The 21,778-nt window shown below is 40.1% G+C and overlaps 1 protein-coding gene across 3 annotated transcripts; it reads left to right on the plus strand.

Moving 5' to 3' along the window:
- Positions 1–1,965: 1,965 nt before the first annotated feature.
- Positions 1,966–12,298, plus strand: snx2 (sorting nexin 2). 3 transcript variants are annotated; one of them, XM_077003504.1, is made up of 15 exons: positions 1,966–2,148; positions 4,263–4,377; positions 4,701–4,846; positions 5,434–5,503; positions 6,115–6,158; positions 6,247–6,388; positions 6,523–6,601; positions 7,659–7,734; positions 8,205–8,318; positions 8,614–8,707; positions 8,916–9,121; positions 9,278–9,421; positions 11,029–11,109; positions 11,311–11,382; positions 11,473–12,298. In XM_077003504.1, the coding sequence occupies exons 1-15, from the start codon at positions 2,038–2,040 to the stop codon at positions 11,521–11,523; spliced, it is 1,545 nt and encodes a 514-aa protein (XP_076859619.1). In that variant the 5' UTR covers positions 1,966–2,037; the 3' UTR covers positions 11,524–12,298. The 3 variants fall into 3 exon arrangements, with proteins under 3 accessions (XP_076859619.1, XP_076859620.1, XP_076859621.1); XM_077003505.1 differs by having other exon boundaries at positions 4,704–4,846; XM_077003506.1 differs by lacking the exon at positions 11,029–11,109.
- The last annotated feature ends 9,480 nt before the right edge of the window (positions 12,299–21,778 follow it).

The following is a 21,778-nucleotide window of genomic DNA, read 5'->3' on the forward strand; positions in this document are numbered from 1 at the left end:
TGGAGACATGCTAAAAAGAAAATAGTGACTGACAGCAAAAGAAAGAAATACTCCGGAACACTGTGCCACAGTATAAAGACTGTGTTAGGCTCATGTTGCATGTCTCAGTGTTACCTACATGAACTCCATCGAATGCATGGCATGTCCGTAGAGAGAGGGCTGAAAGAGAGACACATGAGATCAGATTGACTACAAATTTCATTTATATCTACAGAGTACTCTAGTAAAGAAAACAATCAAATATGGTAAACATTGTTAACTGGATCGTGTTCTTATGGTGTGGTCTAACAGAGCCAGTACATTGCTAGACTGGTGCAATACATTACTAGACTGGTGCAATACATTACTAGACTGGTGCAATAAGAAGGATGACATCACTGGAAAGGGCTTTGCGATGCTTGAAATCATCAGATCAAGTCCTGCAGTTATCTAAACGTGGCAGTCCCTGCAGAAAGAGAGGAAGAGATAAGAGACCAACATCGAAAAATACCTGCAAACCATAAAGTACAAACTCAACTAGTCTCACCCTTTTTTTTTTTTACAGCACAGTTGACGTATACCAGTTTAAGCCCTGTAAAATACGTTCTCCACATGCATAGACAGTGAAAAAACATTAAATCCAGTGTTACAAAATAACACAAGTGTGAAATCTAAATTTACTGCCACAGTCGGAATATTGTTTAAGCAATAGGAACAAGCACTAGGTACAAAGATGTCACTGGTTAGAATAAACAACTAAATCAGCACTCAATATATGGTGCCACATGACACAAATCAGATGCAGAATACACATACACAAATAAGGTTTCCCACAGGCGTACCCATACCTGCAAGTTACGTACACATGAGTCTCGGAAGTGTATCTGAGGAATAAACACAGAGTGCAATGTTAATTCTGAATCTCTCCACATAGCTTTAGCATATACATCTTTTAGAAAGTGCCAAGGACACTGAGGTAGCACAACAAACAGAAAGCACACCATTTCCCGCAGCCCTTGAGGTCGAAATCACAAAAATACAAAGTACAACTTAATCTCAGTGATCCACTATGCAATCTCAGGAACCCACCATAGATGGCTTCACATTGCCCTACAGTTATTTCCCACAGAACTAGGAAGATCTTTGCTAGCTGCAGAGTCACATAACATACACTTTAATAAAAAAATAAAATTAATAAACTATTTTATCCTAAGCAATGGGATTTCATGTAAAACCATGAAAGTTTGATAACCGCCTCAGCACGGCTCCCAATAAGGTAAGAAGAGACCAATGAAAGGCAGAGTGTCTCATTTTGTTTTACGATGTCAACAGTAGGCTAAAGGGGGGAAAGGGTTTTGGCCTTCAGTGTGCTAAGACTGTCAGTCATTTAACTTAGTTAACTCAACTCTGTCGCATCAGACAGACAACATAGCGAGATAGTTTAGCTAACCCTACTTTTTTCATTCAATATGGCTCGCTTTAATTTAGTAACTGACAAAACAAAGACACAATGCCGCTTTACATATGTAATGTCAGTTATCTTGACAGATATCTCCAGGCGTCGGATCCTGACTAACTAACTACATGGTGAAGTGATTTTTCAATCAAAATAGTCAAGTGATTACAAAAAAACTTATATAATTTATTTTATTACTTTTTGTTTTTTGGAGGCAAAAGGTTTCAAACATCACAGATGCAGCTTTAAGTTTTGCGTTTGTCAGTGCTATACATTACTATACATTTTCTCCATACAGTCTCCAGAACTTTTCAATTCCCTAATCATCATCATCATCATCATCATCATCATCATCATCATCATCATCATCATCATCATCATCATCATCATTTTCTCTTGAATAGCAAAGTATGCTACAGTAATTCAGAATTGTGACCGTGTCCCTAGTTTGTCATTGTAGCGTTCAGGGCGGAGCGCGTTTTCAATGGAGGCGCCACAACTGTCATAAGATAAGACTGAACCGCTCCTGCGAATCACATGACAGCCTGGGAACCTCCTGACTCCAACCACTGAGTTTGCTCGGTTATTATTGTTCGGAGAAAATGGCGGAAGAGAGAGAACCTCCACCGTTGGGAGATGCTGGACAGACAGACTTTATAGAAGTGGAGGACGAAGAAGACCTTTTTGCCAGTACCGTCACTACAATAGAGCAGGTAGGAGCGTTGTACGAGGGTTACTAGGTAGCTAGCTAGCAAACGTTACTCTAACCAATAGATAGCCTAGCCACTGCTCTCAAAAAGTCAACGGGGCAGTGTCAGGTGCTTGGAAACTCTCCCTGCAACTGTAGATTTGAGTTTCAGTGTTAATTTGTTCGGTCTTTTTGATCCGCAAACAAGATGTTGTGCAATTGCAGTTTAGTCAATAACATTTCATTGAAATGCATTAGCCTACAAATATTTTACTGCGCATGCGTAGGCCTCAACTGAACGTCCCCGCTGCACTCGATTAACGCAGAAACACAAAATATAGTGTTACGTAGACAGACAGACTGGGTGCAGATGAGGATTTCCTTAAAAGTTTTGACTGGACAGCCCATTAATTAGAAATGGCCCATTTATTTTTATTGCAAAATATTATAATAGTCATATTAGAAAGTAATACGTATCAACAATATGCTTAATCCTAGTTTAACTCCTTATGGTTCAAGCAAAGGCTTCCAGATTTCCAGAAGGCAGACTGAACATATGACATCTGGAAAATGAATTGCCAGTTTTTTTTTCCCCACTCTTTCACTCTGTGAACTTTGGTGTTTGTTCTTATATCTCTAACTTTCAGTGCCTTGAAAACAGCTTTAGTAGTCTTTTTTTAAGTCAGTGTTTGTATGCATGCCTGATAACATACTGTAACCTTACATTGCCCTTCCATAAATTTAACTGTTCTGTAGTTTCTTTCTCTCAAGTGGCACTACACATGTGACCGTCTTTCAGTTGAGATGGACCAGATATAATTTGGGTTGCCAGTCATTCTGATTTTGCTACCACAGCATTTTTGAATCTGAGAAATGAGGAAGGAAGGAAGGAAAAGGAGTGGGGTTCAGAGGTGCGAGGGATGTTTTCTGGTTAATTCTGAAGTTCTGATCCTAGGTCTTGCTTGTCAACATTTTATATTAGGGAATGTTTGTTGCAATCACGTTCTCTTTCACACTGTTGGAAATTGAGAGTAAACATTAACCGACCCCCTCACCCTATGTTATGTAATTAACCGCTACAGAGTGTCCATGGCTAACATTTAAATGTAACATGACTAATTTGAGAAAGCTGTCGTTAAAGGTGTATGTAGTTAATATCATATATCTATTACTTGTAGGTAATTATGTAGTCATAGGCTTATGACTACATGAGGCTAAGGGTGAATAGCTCTATAACTACAGATTAAGTATAATGGTTTATATTTCTCAAGACATGTTATATTCAGAAACAACCACATTACATTTCAGTTATGGGTTTTGGTTAGTTTCAGCAGAATGACTATTATTGCACAAGCTTTTACAAAATCTGGGTTGTTGAGATTCCACGGAAAGGACTTTTGCTGCACATTTCATGGAAGAAGCTTATCCTGCCCTCCCCTTCATCCTCTGCTACGTTTTTCTTTTACATAGAGCACTATGCTGACCACACAGAATGACAGTGGTTCAGACAATTGTACCAAATAACAATGACAGCTATAATAATAATAATAATAATAATAATAATGGTGGTGGTGGTGGTTGTAGTGATTATTAGTTGGTTTACAGAATAGGTTTATATAAGTAAAGCTTTTAGCCAAAGCAACAAAATAGCCTTTTTTTATACATGTAATTTGATATGTCAGGAGAATGTAGTACTGTAGGGTCTGTGACGGATTGCTTTGCGTTGTACTTTGGCTAACCTCATGAACATACAGCCCTGAATGGTTGGAACCTCATGAATATACAGTCCTGAATGGTTGGAACCTCATGAATATACAGTCCTGAATGGTTGGAACCTCATGATTATACAGTCCTGAATGGTTGGAACCTCATGAATATACAGTCCTGAATGGTTGGAACCTCATGAATATACAGTCCTGAAAGGTTGGAACCTCATGAATATACAGTCCTGAAAGTTTGGAAGCTGCTTATTTGTGTGGCAGTTTCCAGAACTTGCACATGCCCCTGTAAAAATGATTTGAATATTTAGTAATGATACGCACTTTCACTAATTCTGAGGTTTTGTCACTCTGTAGTTGTACAGCCCAGAAGTGAAATACACAAATCTGAATATTCATCCAAATTCTGTTATTTTTTCAGCCCAGCCCGACAACCCCAGAGCCGGCCTGTCTGCCTGCAGAAGACATCAGCACAAACTCCAATGGACCCAAACAAGAAATATTATTAGAGGATGACCAAGAGGACCTTTTTGCTGGTATGTAATTAGTGGTTAAACACAGGGTTTGTGAGATGATGTAGTTTGAGTTGCTGCATCCCAGTAGTTTGAGTTGCTGAGCCCAGAAAAGGTGTGATGGATGTGGTAGGAGAGATCTGATAGCACAGATTAGCGCGATGTAGACCGTCTACTGCATGAAGCTTCATCTTACTTCCATACTTGGTTCTCTGTCGGCCCAATAATTGTAAAACAAATAACATGAGAACTCTTGAGAACATCAGCAGGGCTGTACATATACTGTAAAGTATTTCTGATCAATATGTTGTGTCTGCTCCATTTGATTCGTTGTTTTCTTACTAAAGAAGCCACGGAGGAGGTATCGCTGGACAGTCCAGAGAGAGAGCCCATCCTGTCTGACGGCCCGTCTCCGGCCCTCACGCCGGTCACGCCTACGGTCATCATCACCCCAAGAGGCGAAGCCTCCATGTTTGACAGATCTCTGGATGAGGTAAAGCACGTTACTAGCTTTTGTCTTATAATGTTAATGTTGGATTTGAATATGTATGCAGTATGTGTAAAGAAATCAAATATTTATGATCTTAAGTGTTATAGTTTTAAAGTGGCTTTGAAATTCTTAGGCAGCTGAGTAAAGTAATACTACAGTAGATTTTCTGGGTTTAGGACAACTTTCTGTCCCATAAAATGAAAACGAATTTGTGTTATTTATGTTATATACATATATGTGTTATATGTTAACCTGAGAAAATGCGTGAATAGAAATATAGAAACATAAATATTGTTTCATTCTTTTCTTTCGTTTGACTAAAGTCTTTGTCGTGTGTGGTGCAGTAAGAACATGATGAACAGGAATCACCACAAATTGTTGCACTGCAGCTATTTCAACACACACAGAGTGATCAGTCAACAGAAAGGCTTATTGTTTTGGTTTCATCTCTCAGACTCTCCGTGTTTGTGTTGAGTTTGCAGTCTTCTTTCCTATTGCTCACCTCTATTAACATGCCAACCTGTTTCCTGTGTCTAATTCCTGCTCGAGATGCAAACTCACTTCCTGGTAAACGATGTCATGTTTTGCAGGATGAAGACGTGGAGGAGAATGGGGACACCTTTGATATGCAGATAATGGTGTCTGATCCTGAGAAAGTGGGTGGGTTTCGGTTGCGTGTTTTGTGAAACATTTTCTGCATCCTTCCAATGGAACATTTTTTTAAAGAGGGACTTGGGCACCCGTAGGGGCTTTTTGCCTCCTGAGAACGCGCTGTATGGGTAGCTCAGTTGCAGGAGGGTGCTGTACGTTGTAAAATCAATAGACCTTTTCAAATGTTATCAGCTGAAGGATTTGGTCTCTAGCTCTCTCAGTACAGGTTCAGCAGTCAGGGCTTACTTACTATATAGCCATAGACCTTTGTCTTAGAGCCATGTAAAACAAACAATAATTACAATAGGTTTCCTGCACTACGTGTGTGAACGCTTAGGAAAAAAAACACATATGTACACAATTAAAAAAGGTAGTATTGTGAATAACAACTCTACATTACTTCCACCTTGTTTAAAAGCAGAAGATGAATGAATGATTTTTCAGTCAGCAGCAGGAGGTTGTAGCACACGTTGTAGGAGCTCATCACCACTGGAGCTGAAAGAATCAATTCAACTGAGCAAGCTTCACCTTCGCCTTTACCTTGTGAGAAATTTGAGAGTGTTTGAGGTTGCTCCAAGCAAAAAAAAAAGATTATATTCCTGTTATATTTTCTTTTTAAGGTGATGGAATGAATGCGTACATGGCATACAAAGTGACAACCAAGGTGAGAATGCGTTCTTGAGTGTTTACAGTGGAGCATTTTTTCATAACGCCAAACTCGTACCTTGACACGCAGCTTTCTGTCCTTTTAGACGTCGCTGAACCTTTTCAGCAAGAATGAATTTTCTGTGAAAAGGAGATTTAGTGACTTCCTGGGTTTGCACAGCAAGTTAGCCTCCAAGTACATGCACATTGGGTACATCGTTCCTCCAGCACCAGAGAAAAGCATTGTGGGTGAGTTTGTGAAAGAAGGCGCATGACAGGGAAACCAGGAGATTTGACTGCAAAGGCCAAACCTGATGCAACATGTCATGTGGTCTAGTTGGCCATTGTAATATTTTATGTAATGTGTGTTAAAACTTCTCCAGGAATGACAAAGGTCAAGGTTGGAAAAGAGGATTTGTCATCTGCAGAGTTTGTAGAAAAAAGAAGATCTGCCTTGCAAAGGTAAAGTCAAAACCCACATATAAAAACCACGATTCAATCAGAGCCTTGATTCAATTTAAAAGAAGAAAATCTCAAGGTGCAATTTTCCCCTCCTCTCTGGTCACAACCTCCTTGTCTGGTTTTGACTGCAACTTTATATATATATTTTTTTTTAACACGAGAACGATTCAAGTGAAAAGAGCATTCTTGTTCTGGTCTTTTGTGGATGAAAGGTTAACCAACAAGTATTAGATAAATAATCATGGGTGAGCTCGGGAGGCTTTGACGCCGTCAGCGCGTGCAGCAGCGCTCGGGCGCGTTTCTCCCGCGCTCTCGCGTGGCCACGCGCTCGCCGCTCCCTCCCGGCCCGCTCGCCGCTGCACTCCTGGTTTTGCGCCGACTGACGAATCGAATAAAAATTAAAGTTAAGTGAGGGGCTGACATTTCTCTGCCCTTTTTATCAGCCCGCTGACTGACAGGAAGGTCAGCGGCCTGGACGGGTGTGGGGTGGGGGGGATCTCGGATGTCAGCTTATACACTTCATCCGTTAAAGAACTGAATCTTGATGGCCGCTGCTTTTAATTTCTGGGCGGTTCACGTTGGATGGGTGCAGCATGGGAAGTGAGCGCTGTAGTTCGCACGCTGTGGAGTTTTTTTTTTTTTCGTGAAGGAAACGTTAACATTTCGTTTTGTTTGATAATTGTTATAATTGGCCTTTGCGATACTGACATCACAGAGGTTCACACTATGTAAATGACCTTTTTTATTGTGTGCTTTTGTTATCTTAATTAACCTCTGGTGTCCTTTATAAGTGTTTTTGTTGGTGTGTTAACATGCGAATCAAAATTATATTGGTTAAAATACTACTGGCCAGTTGTTGCCATGCCACATAAAGTGTTCAGCAGTATTTAATGTAGTATATTCCAAGGCATGTTATAATATTAATATAATTAGAATGTGATATTTAGCTTTTTTGTTTTGTTTGCTTTTCTGGGGTATCTAATTATACTATAACAGTGTACTGCATTTAGAACAGGAGTACAACTTTATTTAAAGCTTTATTTTGGTATTTGAATAGATACCTGATGAGAACTGTGAATCATCCCGCTCTTCTGAAAGATCCCGACGTCATACAATTCCTGGAGAATACAGAGGTACCACAGTCATAATACATCTGTATGGTTCACCACAGTGTGAATTCTGTTGAACCAGTTTCCCTGTTTTTCCCTATTCTAGATAGTGTTCACACCTTTAACTTCATCAGATGAAATATTTATACACGGTGTCAATAACCCTTAGGTAATTTCTGGGGCATTACTGCAAATCTAAAAAACTATATTAATGCAATTGTAATGCAAGACCCCAGTGACTGTAAGAGGCTAAATGGACCTAGTCCAATTGAAGGCTATTTTTGCCCGTCGACCCTCTGAGAGTTTTCCAGGGGCAAAATGCATTAAATTGGATCCAGCTTTGAAATGTATGGGAGTGGAGAAAAGCCCAGGCTTGTCTTGGTGCAGGCCGAGACCGGTGCTAGGGCAGGAGGGAGTGAAGCCCCCCGTGGGATTGGGTCCGGGCCCCGGCCTGTTAACCGGTTTGTTTGCCCTTATTTGTCATTTTATCCCAGCTGCCGCGAGCGGTTAGCACCCAGGCACTGAGCGGGGCCGGAATATTGAGGATGGTAAACAAAGCGGCTGACGCTGTCAACAAAATGACAATCAAGATGAATGAATCGGATGCGGTAAGGGGCTGATTTTTGGACTTGAATAATGAGACGAATTAATGAGCTGCGCTCTGGCTTGAATCCTAAGATCCTTTGCCGTAGTGTGAGAGAGAACCGTGGAAGCACGAGTCTCCTACCCTTCCTGTGTTCTTAGTGTGCACTGGAGACATGGGGGTGTTTCTGGGCCTCCGTGTACTCTTCTAGATGTTTTTGGTGTAATGTGTAACTTTTATAGTTCTTTGACTTTGACTGCTGTTGTATTCATTTTGACTGCCCTGTCCTCCTTTCTTTGACACTTTTTCTCTATACAAAGTGGTTTGAGGAGAAACAGCAGCAGTTTGAGAACTTGGACATCCAGCTCCGAAAGCTGCATGCCAGCGTGGAGTCGCTGGTGTGTCACAGGAAAGGTAAAATGACTCTTCACCGTCCTGATCTGCATGGTGTAATGCACCAGTTGTAAATGTGAGACTCCTCTCATAGAGCCCAGTGATGGGGATAACCGCAGAGCTGTTGCACTTTCACATGCAAATAAGCACTTTTACAAAACCCTTGCGTAAAGCAGCGCTGGTATTATCCCAAAGAAATAGCTTGCCAAGCCCCTTCACTTGTTCCCAGAGTTATCGTTCAACACTGCGTCGTTTGCGAAGAGCGCCGCCATGCTGGGTAACTCTGAGGACCACACGGCTCTGTCTCGCGCGCTTTCCCAGTTGGCCGAGGTGGAGGAGAAGATTGACCAGCTGCACCAGGAGCAGGCCTACGCCGACTTCTACCTGTTCGCAGAGTTGCTCGGCGACTACGTACGCCTCATCACCTCCGTCAAGGTGAGCGTGAGTTAGGAGGACCACGGTTCCCAACGCGCCGAACAAGTCGCCGAGGAGACCTGCGCTAGGCATCGAGATAAAGAAAAGGGCAAAGCAAAGACCAGAGCTGAGCGCCTCCCGTGTCACACTCACACGTTGTGCTCGCTGTGCTGCCAGGGCGTGTTCGACCAGCGAATGAAAACGTGGTCCAAGTGGCAGGACGCCCAGCTCATGCTGCAGAGAAAGAGAGAGGCGGAGGTGAAGCTGCAGTTCGCCAACAAACCCGACAAGCTCCAGCAAGCCAAGGAGGAGATCAAGGAGGTGATACAACACGTCTCATTCAAACAAACAAACAAACAAACAAAACACTCCAAGTTTCCTATGTAAGAAACTCGTAATCAGTCCTCTAGTTTAATAGAACAGTACTCTTTGGTCTATTTACCTATTAAACTCTCCATAGAAATGCTTGGGCCTCATGCCCATGGCTCAAACGTTGCCATGTTTCCCAGCATCCTAAATGAAGACCTTGCTGTAGAAGTTGAAGGGTTCTCTTTTTCTCTTATTTTAGTCCATTCATATCTCCTCAGAGACTGCAACTCCTATTGATGAGTTCATAAGTTATTGATTACTTTAACCACAAAACATTATCAGCCTCTTAATTTTGCCATTTTCCCCATCATGCCCCACAAAGGAGATTGAGGAGGTAGGACCCTTGACTCAAAGTTTCTGTTTTTCCATTTTGCTTCATTAATCTATTTATTTGCTTTCTCCCATCACATATGGTCTTTTCATTTGTGTCCCATTGGTATAATGTATGTCAGAAATGCCCATGCTGATAATGACTTATTCAGTGTTTGTTGTGCTTTAACATTTCAACGAAACATGTAAATGAACATTGTTGTAAGCAGATATCAACTAACCCAAACCAAAAGGACTGTGGGTTGATCAACTCTGCTTGTTTTAGTTTGTTCCATGTTTGTTATTCGGGGCATCAAATATTGGCTGACTAGATGATCATTCCAATAACCATTGAATCTAAATAGTAATGTCTATTGTTTTTATCCTATTATTTGTTTGTTGATACATGATACTGGCCACGTGTGCACTATTTTAAATCTACAGTTCTCAGGTTTGTTTATAGCTGAGGTTTTCATGCCATATGTTGTTAGTCTTGTAATTTTAATACAGTCTCATTTTCTTCAGAATATTGTAAGATCTCAGGACATCCAGTTTTCTCAGTGTTATTTGGTCTTTTTACTGTGATGCTTTAGGCATTAGCCACATTCTGTATCATAAATGTACATTACGTATTGCTACATAATTACCATCAAGTATTGCTAAATAATACTGCTTTTGTGAAGCTAGCCACATAGCTTGTTGCATACAAAAACATAAAATGTCATTCATTGTGTGGTTTTCTTACAGTTTGCCATGCTTTGATAGAAAATTCTCATTGTACATTTGAAATATTTTATTTCACAGTACAAAAAAATCATACCATGTCATTCTTTTTTTTTTTTTGCTGCTGTTTTCTGTTTTCTCCTATCCAAGAAAACAGGAATCTCCTACTAAGACATGCCACTTTAGTCACACGGTCCAGTCTGTCTGACAGCGTGATGGTTTTCCTGTCTGTCTGACTCTTGTTCCAGTGGGATCTCCTACTAAGACATGCCACTTTAGTCACACGGTCCAGTCTGTCTGACAGCGTGATGGTTTTCCTGTCTGTCTGACTCTTGTTCCAGTGGGATCTCCTACTAAGACATGCCACTTTAGTCACACGGTCCAGTCTGTCTGACAGCGTGATGGTTTTCCTGTCTGTCTGACTCTTGTTCCAGTGGGATCTCCTACTAAGACATGCCACTTTAGTCACACGGTCCAGTCTGTCTGACAGCGTGATGGTTTTCTTGTCTGTCTGACTCTTGTTCCAGTGGGAGACTAAAGTACAGCAGGGAGAGAGAGATTTCGAGCAGATATCCAAAAACATTCGTCAAGAAGTGGGGAGATTCGAGGCGAGTTGGCACGTTGTGCTTTCTGCTTTTGTGAAAGCGTGACGGCTCCGCTTTGGGATACTTTCCGCTCTGCTTCAAGAAACAAAAAATTAAAACCGTACTTTGAAGAATCGTGCTATGTGCCTTTGTTTTAAAGTGACTCAACCATTTTGTGTACCGTGATCATTTGAACTGGTCTGAACTTTCTATTTCTCCTAATAGAAACAAAGAGTGAAGGATTTCAAACTTGTCATCATCAAATATTTAGAGTCGCTAGTACATACACAGCAGCAGGTATGTGTTCTTTTTGTGCTGTACCTGTATGCAAAATGTAAATATTTTCCAATATGATAACTAATATGATTTTCCTTTCTCGTTTTACAGCTGATAAAATACTGGGAAGCATTCCTGCCTGAGGCCAAAGCTATAGCATAAGAGCCCCGTGGAAATGACTGGGACTGGTGTTCACAATGTTTGTGTAATGTACATCATAATCATGCAAAAGAAAAAGGGGGAAAAAGATGCACGGACATAATGAGAACTTATACCACTCTAATAAAAACACTATGAATCTTTTAATTGCTCCGTCCCTACTTTTTACCTTTTTGGTGTCTTAAGAAAAGCACTTCTGTCTTTTGTTTTCTTCTCATGAAAGAAAGTTGGGCAGTAGTATGAGGTATGGCACATGCTTATTGATACACTACTGCTCTGTCTTTAAAGGGGTCCAAGCACCACTGGGGTTGTAACTCCTTTTGTTCAGTGTTCAATCGTTTGCCAACACTTGAAAGCAAAGCAGAATGGATTGAAATTCGTCATATTCCTTCATCCATGGGCGATGATCTGAAAGGGGACAGCCTTTGGATGAAATGTGTTTAATTTTTATATTTCGACAGTTTTAACATCAAATTTCTGTCAACCAAACAGACTGAGCATGTTTTGTTCAACACCTATTTTGTTTCTTGTTTGCCACTTGTTTGCTACACAAAGTGCTGTAGTGCTTGGGCCCCAGAATCAATGCTTGCAGCTATATACACATACATATATATTTTTATTTTGCCTCTTAGCCTGAAAATTTTGAATATGAAAAGTCTTAGTTGATTCTTTGTTTTAAAGCAATGTTATAACAGATTTTTTTAATTCATGAATTTTTTACTTTACATTCCTGTGCCACAATGCTGAGATTCTAATAAAGGAATGTACTTCAGTATTACATATGTATTTTGTCTTTTATTGCTCATGTCTCTGCTTGAAGCGTTTTTTCATAGAAATGCACCACAGTCATTTCAGGAAATATTTAGCTGAACTAGACCTGGCAGGACACAAGATTACCTCAGACTCTTCTTCAAAAAGAAAAGACCACGTCTGACAAATTTCTGTGTCTCAAAATGAAAATGTGGTTCTTGTAATAGTGAGACTCTCATTTGCACTTTAAATCTTGAAGGGTACTACATCACAGCTTTAAAAATGTGTGAACTGAGCAATGAAACTGTCCGGCAAGTCCTGTCAAGTGCTTCATCACTTTGCATATACATCTCTAAAGTGCTGTCAAAAACTCTAGTCCACGTTCCTTTGCATTGTCTTTGTCATATTGACAAGCTGTCAAAGTTGGATGGTGCATAAGGGTAGTGTATCTCTGCGCAAGCCACTCGGTGCAGGATATCATTATGAGCACTGGCCTCCTTCCTCTCCCCAATAGGACTAGCGTGGAAATGTCTCTAATGACATTACTGAAAATGTGCGATGACAAGATTCTGTGTTTAAACGCAGGTGTTTTCAATAGAAGTGATGTATGTGTTCAATACAGTGTTGTTAAATGGTGCAGTGTTCTTCGATGTTTGGCCACAAACAGGTAGCACTATCATTTCTTCTTTGAGTTGCAGTGTATCACTTCTGATGTTAAATATGTCAGAACGTGTTCATATAAATTCTATTTTTTTCTAGAATTGCTGTCCCAAAACGTTACAGACTGGATCACTTTGAACTTCCTAGTAACTATCCTCAACACTCATCCTTCTTAATATGAGACCAGGGCGAAGGTCAACAGATTAAATTCTCCTGAATATGTAGTAGAGGCATACTTCACTGAATAATTGTATTTGCATGCCTCCATATCATGTACCAAAACGCCCCCTACAGGATAAACACTGCATGTGCTGATTAGTTCTCCATTCTCCCAAACCTCATTTGGATACATTTAGTGTCAGTGCATCAGTGGAGTACAGAAACTTGCGGTTATACAAATGACCTTAGCATGTGAATTTCAAGGCAGGCCTTTAATTTAGTTTTGGCGGGCCTACATTTTGTACTGTGTTGGTAAAAAAAAAAGATAAAATACAGACTTGCCACTTCTGCCAGGTTTTATTTACCATATCTCCAAATAGCAGTGTTATGTTGTGTTATGGTCAAAACACAGTGACCTTACTTGATCAAGTGCAACCCAGGCCTCACAGATAAGAAGAGCAATATAATGGATTACAATGAAGAGAGAGAGCTGTAATTATTTGTGCCCTGTCAACCAAAGGGCCTCTGGACCCCTGGCGATTCAAATCTGGGAAGTGCGAGTGGAACTGGAAACTAGGTGCTTGCCAGCGTGAGACAAATTTCGCTTTGCTTTTGCGACAGTGCTGAAATTGCACCGTTTTGTCATGCACACCACTGCCAGCCCCACTGAAACAAATACATCATTTGCTTGTAAATGTGAAGCCTCAGTTTGTAGTGGGTCTGCAGATCTGGACATGTGGGGCATTTCTCCCTTCTGTGCCTGTATCAACACTGAGCAATTACCAAGTGTCAGGACTACTTTGTTACTGAAATGAATGTGTAATGGTGAAGTTATAATCACACAAGAAATATTTCAAAAATATGAGTTTTTTTATGGTTGTTTCAGAATACTTGTAATAAAATGTGCTTCTTCTGGAGAAACCCATTCAAATGCTTCTACTACACTATTCTGTAGTAATAAACATTTATAGCAATATATTTAATTAATGATAATATTTATGTATTTATTTTGTGCATGTACACATGTATGCATGTATGTAATAATGTATGATATGTATATATTAATATAAGCTATATTATTATCAGCCAGTCCAAGGTATTGTAGAAAAATGTGTGTGTAATTCTTGTGTGTTATCTGCTGCTTAGGAGTTCTGTTCTCCTTACATGGTTGACCTGTAAATTTTTGCACAGTCCTACCAAAACGTGCAGCAGAAATTGTGTGTGAGATGTTGTACCTCATACCTAAATACAAACTTTCTTTTCGCAGAACAATATTATTGGTTAGTTTCCTGATTTAGCAAATTTGAAGTTCACAGTGTTGAAGAACTAGGAGATAAGGCAGAGGAGCCCTGTGCTGCAGGAGGGTGTTAATTCATTTCCCTTATCTGGAGATGGTGGAGTTTGCTGAGCTCCTGGATGATCCTGCGTCTGCTCACCTCATGCTCCTAAAGAGAAATGATTCCTGCAGCCACTGCAGGGTTGTGGGAGTCCATACTGCTCACCCAGGTCTTCTCATGGTGGCCCTTTCAAGTCAGGGGCATTGTACAGACGAGAGGAAAGCAGATGAGATAAGTGGCACTGTGGTTGTAAGGGTAAAACGCGCTGCTTCTGGTTAAATGCAGACGGCCTGATACCATCCCGGTGGGTAACTACTGCACTCTTTTCAGGGTACATTTGGAAATGAGAAGGTCACGACTTCTTATGTGCCTTGTTAATATACTTCTACCCAAAGATCAAAAGATGACTCGGTCTGCATGTGCTGCTGCGTGAGGAACAGATACGTGATCAGTGAACCCGGGCTCTGTCCCACTTTTATTTTCGGGACATGGGATGTGAAAGTCAGGCTTTTACAAGACATCCTGAAGAATTTTTCTCAAAAGAGTTTCATGTCTGCTTTTGAATTTCTCGCTTCCTCAATGTGTCCGTTTGTCTCAATACAAATTAGTTGATATTTATTATCATTTTAATTAAAATGTTTTCATTTCATGTTTTTAGTGCTAATCGTTCTGCCTGAATGGTGGAGCTTAAGTGCAATCTGCAACTTAAAAAATATAATAAATCATACTAACTCATATTAACACATCAACCTTTTAAAAGCACTGTGAAATAAATCAACCACATCCCCGGCAATGCCATTCTTAAATTCTCAAATGAATACTACAGTCATGCACAGAACATGCAGGGAGTAAACAGAATGATTATCTGCTGTTTAGTGCCATAAACAGGTGACAGAGAACTGTCACAGTTCATAAAAGGCCCATCAGAACCGATAATGCACTGGTCACGAGTCAGCATCCCAGCTTGCAGGAATGGGGAATCATTGATTAATGTCACATTGCCAATAGATTTATGTATGCAAATGCCTCCGTTCAATCCTTCTGCCACCATGTAAATTTACTGTGGGATTTGTCGTAGGCAGCAGCCTGTCCTGTCAGATGAGATCAGGATTTTAGGCAGAAACCTGCTGGATTGGTGGAACAATGACGTTTCTATTAGTTGAATAAAAGCCATGCGCATAGGACTCGTTTCATGATGGCTAAAATAAAATTGTACAATGAATGTTTAAGGCAAGCAAGCAGTTACAACAGAGTCGTGCAAATGCACATTTTAAAAGAGAGTGATATTTTATTCAATACTCTTGGTCATACGTGGCATAACTTACAGCTGGGGTTTGAACCCAAACGCTACCATTAGCATAGGCTCAGGTCGTCACTGTGAAGTAATCTTTCAGTGGATGATTTTTGCTTCATAATATTAACCATGCAGGATACAAATCCCAATGACAATTAAAACATTGACAGATTATCATATACTGTAGGCTACCATATATATCAACAAATGCATATTTTGGCAATTTGTTCAAGAGGGTCCCATCTAAATTCATGTAAAAGAGCACAATAGCTTTAGCAGGCCAGAAATAAAATCCCATCAACTCTTACTCATATTTAAGCCCCTTTTGTGGGGGCGAAAAGTCGAGGAAAAAGTCATCATCCTCTAACTTTCCCCACTCGATGCCCTAAATGGAGAGATCCTTGCCTATTTCTTTTGTTCTCTGAAGGGAAAGGTCAGAATTGCAATGGGAATTGATGTAATTGCAAGAAGGGGGTAGGGACAGCTGGCAGTGTCAAATAGCTTGGCCTGCAAGTTCTTCCCATTTCATTAGGCAGCCGTGTTCCGGCTCCTCGCCCCGTAAACGCGCAGTGACACCCCCGGCGTTTAGCATGCAAGGGATTATGAATGTCTGCACTGAGCACTTAATAGGCCTGATGAACACAAGCCCTGCTCCCATCAACACCCATACAAACCAATCAGGGAGATCTTTAGAGCAGTATAACTACGAGTGGCATGATCGTGGCATGATGTAATGAAATTGTGTCCTTAAAGCAGAGCCCTGCTGAACGCAGCCCCTCTTTGTTACCAGCCCCCTTTAGATATAACCTTATCTGCTCCAATGAATAGTTTTACAGTGATCAATAAACAGTTTTCTGTGGCCTTTCACTGGTGTCACTTGTCATTGAAGAATGCAAATGCATGTCAGAAACTAGCTTGACAGTTTTCCCTTTGCAACGTTGGAATAGGGGAAAAAGCCCATCAGCAATAAAACAGATGATGGCCACTTCAAGGATCTTGTCCTGAATAATATTACAGGTAAGAGACACACTTCTTTACATTGAAATTACATTGTGGTATATTGAAATGAGGTTTTATTATTGTAAATGGTATATTAATGAACTTATATAAGCTATATGATAATGTTAATATCTTACTGATGTCTGTATCACTTTATTCTTTCTTTTAAAAGGCAATAACCCTTTTGCAATGACAAACCTGTCAACATCAGAGGACCTCTGTGACATTGGCGGTGTGAATGGATCGGAGCTCCTGAGGTTTATTATTTTATTATGTATGATTTATCACAAATGTTTCATGTGACTGATGACTACATTATAAAAAACAACAATATTTTAAGAAGCATTTTGAGTTTTAAATACATAACAATTATGACTTTCTGACAATTATGACTTTTCAGATAAGTTTTAAACACGCCTACATACACAAATAGCTATATACAACAATTTGTGAATTTTTCATATTTTGTAATTGATAGACATATTTAATACACATTATGGTCACTTTAAGTTTGTAAGACTTGTTTTTTGCTTTAACTTTTCATATTTTTTTCATTTTACTTAAATATAACTGACACTGAGCTTACACTTCTACTGTCACACACACACACGCACGCACGCACCCACACACACACACACACACACACACACACACACACACACACACACACACACACACCCTCCAGACTCTCGTCCTGAGAAAATGGAGAGACTTTTTGAATTGTATTGGGGTCTCCCAGCACAAGTTCTTGCTACTTATTAAGATTTCAAAGATACAAACGGTAGTTCAGTAATTGCTTTCTTGAATCTGCCTTTAATAATTACACGTGGCAAAGCGGTGGCGAAAATTAGAAAGGCAGAGACTAATGGAAAACTAGATTTTTTCACTGAATTAGAGAGGACGACGATCCATATATTGACAATACATCAAGATGAAAGAGATCAGGAAAAGTGTTTCAGACTGTCCGGGAAAAGGGAGGCAAACTGGTAGTGATGCAGTGTGGCACCCGCCGCGGGCTCCACTGGGTGAGGAGAGAGAGAGAATCAGACAGTGGAGAAGCATGTGAGTGGATCTCTCTCTTTCTCTCTCTCTCTCTCTCTCTCTCCCTCTGTCTGTCTCTTGCCTTACAGATAGACTTTATAAGAGCCAGCATTATCACTGCAGATTGAAATGCTCTTTCTCTCTGTGTCTCTCTAAGGGAGTTCTGTGACAGGGATACATAATCAGCCATTGGCAGCACTTAAAATCATTAAAATGTTGTAGTATAGTGTAAGTTTAGAAAGTGTTGACCGTTAGTTTTTGTTTTGATAGTCACGTCACATACAGATGCAACATTTTGCATTATGGCCATTTCAGTAATTGCCATATATGGGCATGATGGCATAATGGCATGATGGAAGTTTTCGTTTCTATTTTGTTTTCCTCCCTGCATATCACCCATATCATAGATCAAGAAGCAATGTTTTTTTTCACTTGTTTGTTTTTTTTTATTAGCTAGTAAAAGCTGCCCTTACTTTTACAGGTCAGCTTCTTTGTTGAATCCGTCCTGCTCGTCTGTTGACGCAAAGGTACAAATTGCATGATTATGATGTATCATGTATTCGAGAAAGTCTCTTTGTTTGGAGGAAAAAATCAATAGCAAGGCTCCTGGAGCAGTTCTTACTCCCCCTCTACATTTCCAGATAGGATGGCTCTGGAATTGCTGATTCTACATTTAGAATGACAGTGATTCATACCATGGTGCTGTCCAGTTAGGCCTCTAACTTATACCTGAGGGTCTGGCGCTGACATTTCATCTACAACTTTGGGAAAGGTTAAGGGCTAGGAGGCTACAAGCTGCAGAGACCTTTACCATCGACTTATTTTTGGATGTAGTGCAGAAGAAGAACACTAAAAAAAACATTTTCTTTTATTTCACGCTCAAAATGGAAGACAAGTTGATTTTTCAAGAGGCTTACCTAACGAGTATGATAGGAGTCCTTTAAAAAGATGACAGACTGTGTCCTGATTCGGCTGCCGCACGAGTCTGTTAGACACAAACTGCAACTGTTTGCTGTGTTGACATGGAATGAGTTACGTGTTTGAGAGTGTTGGTACAAGAGTCATGCTGTTTTTTGCTTTCTGGACCAACTATGCTATAAACCATAATGCCAAAAGAAAAGTATTTCCTAATTAGGATAAACATTATTAATCAAGATATAAAATTAACATTGATATTAATATCATTAAACTTATTAATCAAGAGATATTTTCCAGACCATATATAGAGAAGGTTTTTAAAATATTTGCAATATAGAATCTTGTCATTTTTGTAAAATGCCATATTGTTGTAGTTCATTCTGGTGTTACATAATCACATTAGCACCACAACATCTTTTTGCATATATAATGTGACTGCTGAGAGTCAAGTCGTAAGTGAATTTGTAGAATGAACGTTATTCCCATGATCCTCTTAGATCCAAGTCGGTACAAAACTTGATTTTTTTTCAGCACCCAATCTCCTCCTTCCCATCCCCCCTTGCTTGACCTCTGACCTCTTAACCCCCAGGGTGGTTGAGCTGCATGTTTTTTCGTTGTAATTAGGATGGCCAATGGACCCTATGTTGACCTTGGTCCCACTGTTGGGACAGCCTACATACAGTGTCATGTGCCTTTTGTGTAAGAAGAGAAGGAAACAGTGACTGGTCTGCATTCTTTCTGTTGGTCTGTAATTATGGTCTTGCCCATATTCTGGTCTTTTTTCTTCTTCCAAATTACCTGAAGGCCTGATCATAGAATAATTTTGTAAATATTTTGGGTGTGGTTTCAGAAATAATATGTAACATAGGAAGCACAAAAAGATTGAGAACTACATTAGCACTGAGACATCATTTCAGTACCTTTGTAAATCAGGGATCATCCATGAAAGCTTGCTTTGACTTGGTTATGACATGAACATTACAATATACACTACATTGCCACTTTGTTATTACATATTTATATGAAACAACCTGCAAATAAATCTTCATCTTGTGCTTTTCATACAACTTCATGTGACTCCAGATTGATTGTTGGAAGTTGACATTGTTATTATTATTGTTTTACATTTTACATTTTACTTTCTTATCAGGAAGCCTCCAGTCTCCTGTACTAGAGCACTGGATCTTTCCAGGCAGCTGGAAACACATCTACCCCCTTCTCAGTCTGCTGTGAGGTGGTAGTGAGAGGCTACCTGGAGCATGAGGGGTTGTTCATCATGGGCTGAAGGGTCACCCTTCGAGTATTTATCTTGTAAGCAGCTTAGCTCTACTGGAAACTAGCCTCGCATCCAGTTTGTCTTCATTCAGGCCCAGCCATTGTTAATGACTGCCATTGGGTCTGGCTACCTGTCCAAGTGGTCCAGACCTTGGGATGGGCCTGAGGTAAAAAAGAAAAAAGAAAAAGAGGAAAGAAAAGCAGTTTTACGATTTGTAAAGTGTTCGTCTGAAATATTGAATTTATGGCCTCCTGGGCCATATGTCTTGAAATAACTGGCTGCTGATCCATAATTCAGTAACAGTTTGGCAACCATGTTTATACATTTAAAAACAGTCTCAGAATTCATAGATACAGGTCGAACACTGACAGAGATAATACATGAAATTCCATTTTTGTTATGTGAGCACAACTTGACTAAATGGGTAAGAGACTTAAAATTAAAATGTTGTACTTCATGTTTTCCAAGGTCATGGTGTGGCACTAGTGTGTTCTTCCACACTCTCAACTGTCTTATGTAACCATAACAACATGACGTGGAAATGTGTTTAGTGCTCAGTTTTATTTGTTTTTAAATCTTGTCATTACGTCATTGAACATACGTAATAAAGTAATAGGCGTCTGAGTTTCCAATGTCCAGGTTCAAATGTAATGAGCAGTGATGTTCACCACAGGTGCACTACATGCTGTCCTGATTGCTATTGTATAATTCTGCACAAGATTTCAGAGTTGCAGTCTGAGCACCCATGCATACACAACTTAGTGCCAATGAACCCAAACAGACCTTGATAATGGCGTATTATTACCTACTAACTGAGGCTCCATTCGGGCCATCCGGTATTTAAAATGTTCTGGGTCCATTAATGCAACACCAGCCCCTAGATTTTGTATAGCAGTACGTTTCGGAGCAGATCGCTTCTGGAGGCGTGGGCTGAGGTGGGCTTTACAGAACACACAGTTTTTCTTCTTCATTAAGTCCAGCGTGAAGAGTGTTAAATAATATTAATGACCGGCATGGTCATTACTTACCTGCGTTTGCACTGGCTCAAGCGATTTTATCGATCAGCAGCGAGGTGATGAGGCCCTGTACAGCAAATAATTCTAGGCCTCTGATATTATCAGGAGCCTAAATAAGTTGATTAGCACAAGCACTATCTTTAAATAGATCTAGATGATGATGTTGATTGGGTGGAGCGTAGCGCCATCCATCTTTTTGATCTGCTAATAACTGGAATCCATCACTGTTTCTATCAGGTCCCTGCTCCGTGGATCTCCGCCTGCTCTTCTCACTACTGAGTCCACAGGTTTTTTGGGGAAGCTTTCCAAGGAATGTAGGACAGTATCAGCCACACTGGTATTCGTCAGCGGACCGCGAAACTGATTGCCACAGCCCTCTACTTGTCTGATGGTAGTTGAAAATAACATATGGGTGGTTTAAAAAAATCTATCTGCTGAAATATAGGCCCATAAAGAATACAAAATGCTCCTCACATCGCTTAATGGCACGTTTGGGTTTGTGGGATAGAGCTTAACGGGCAGGTGTTCTTACCATAACACCGTTTCAGAGGTTACCATGCCTGGGCTGTTGTGTCCTTTATGGACACTGTGCCTAATTACATGTATCTTTCAAATATATCTAAGAACATCTAAGAACATCTAAGAACATCTTTTCCTCTGCTGATGCTGCTTGCATAGCCAGCGCATAACTCCATGATCTTAATCCCTTATGAGTCTCTGACTTCAACCCTAAAAAACTTATTTCAGTTCCTTGTAGTGTACTGTTAAATTGTTCAAACTGTACAAAAGAAACTCTAATGTAACAATT

Source organism: Brachyhypopomus gauderio, chromosome 4 (assembly GCF_052324685.1).
Source record: "Brachyhypopomus gauderio isolate BG-103 chromosome 4, BGAUD_0.2, whole genome shotgun sequence".
NCBI lineage: Eukaryota > Metazoa > Chordata > Actinopteri > Gymnotiformes > Hypopomidae > Brachyhypopomus > Brachyhypopomus gauderio.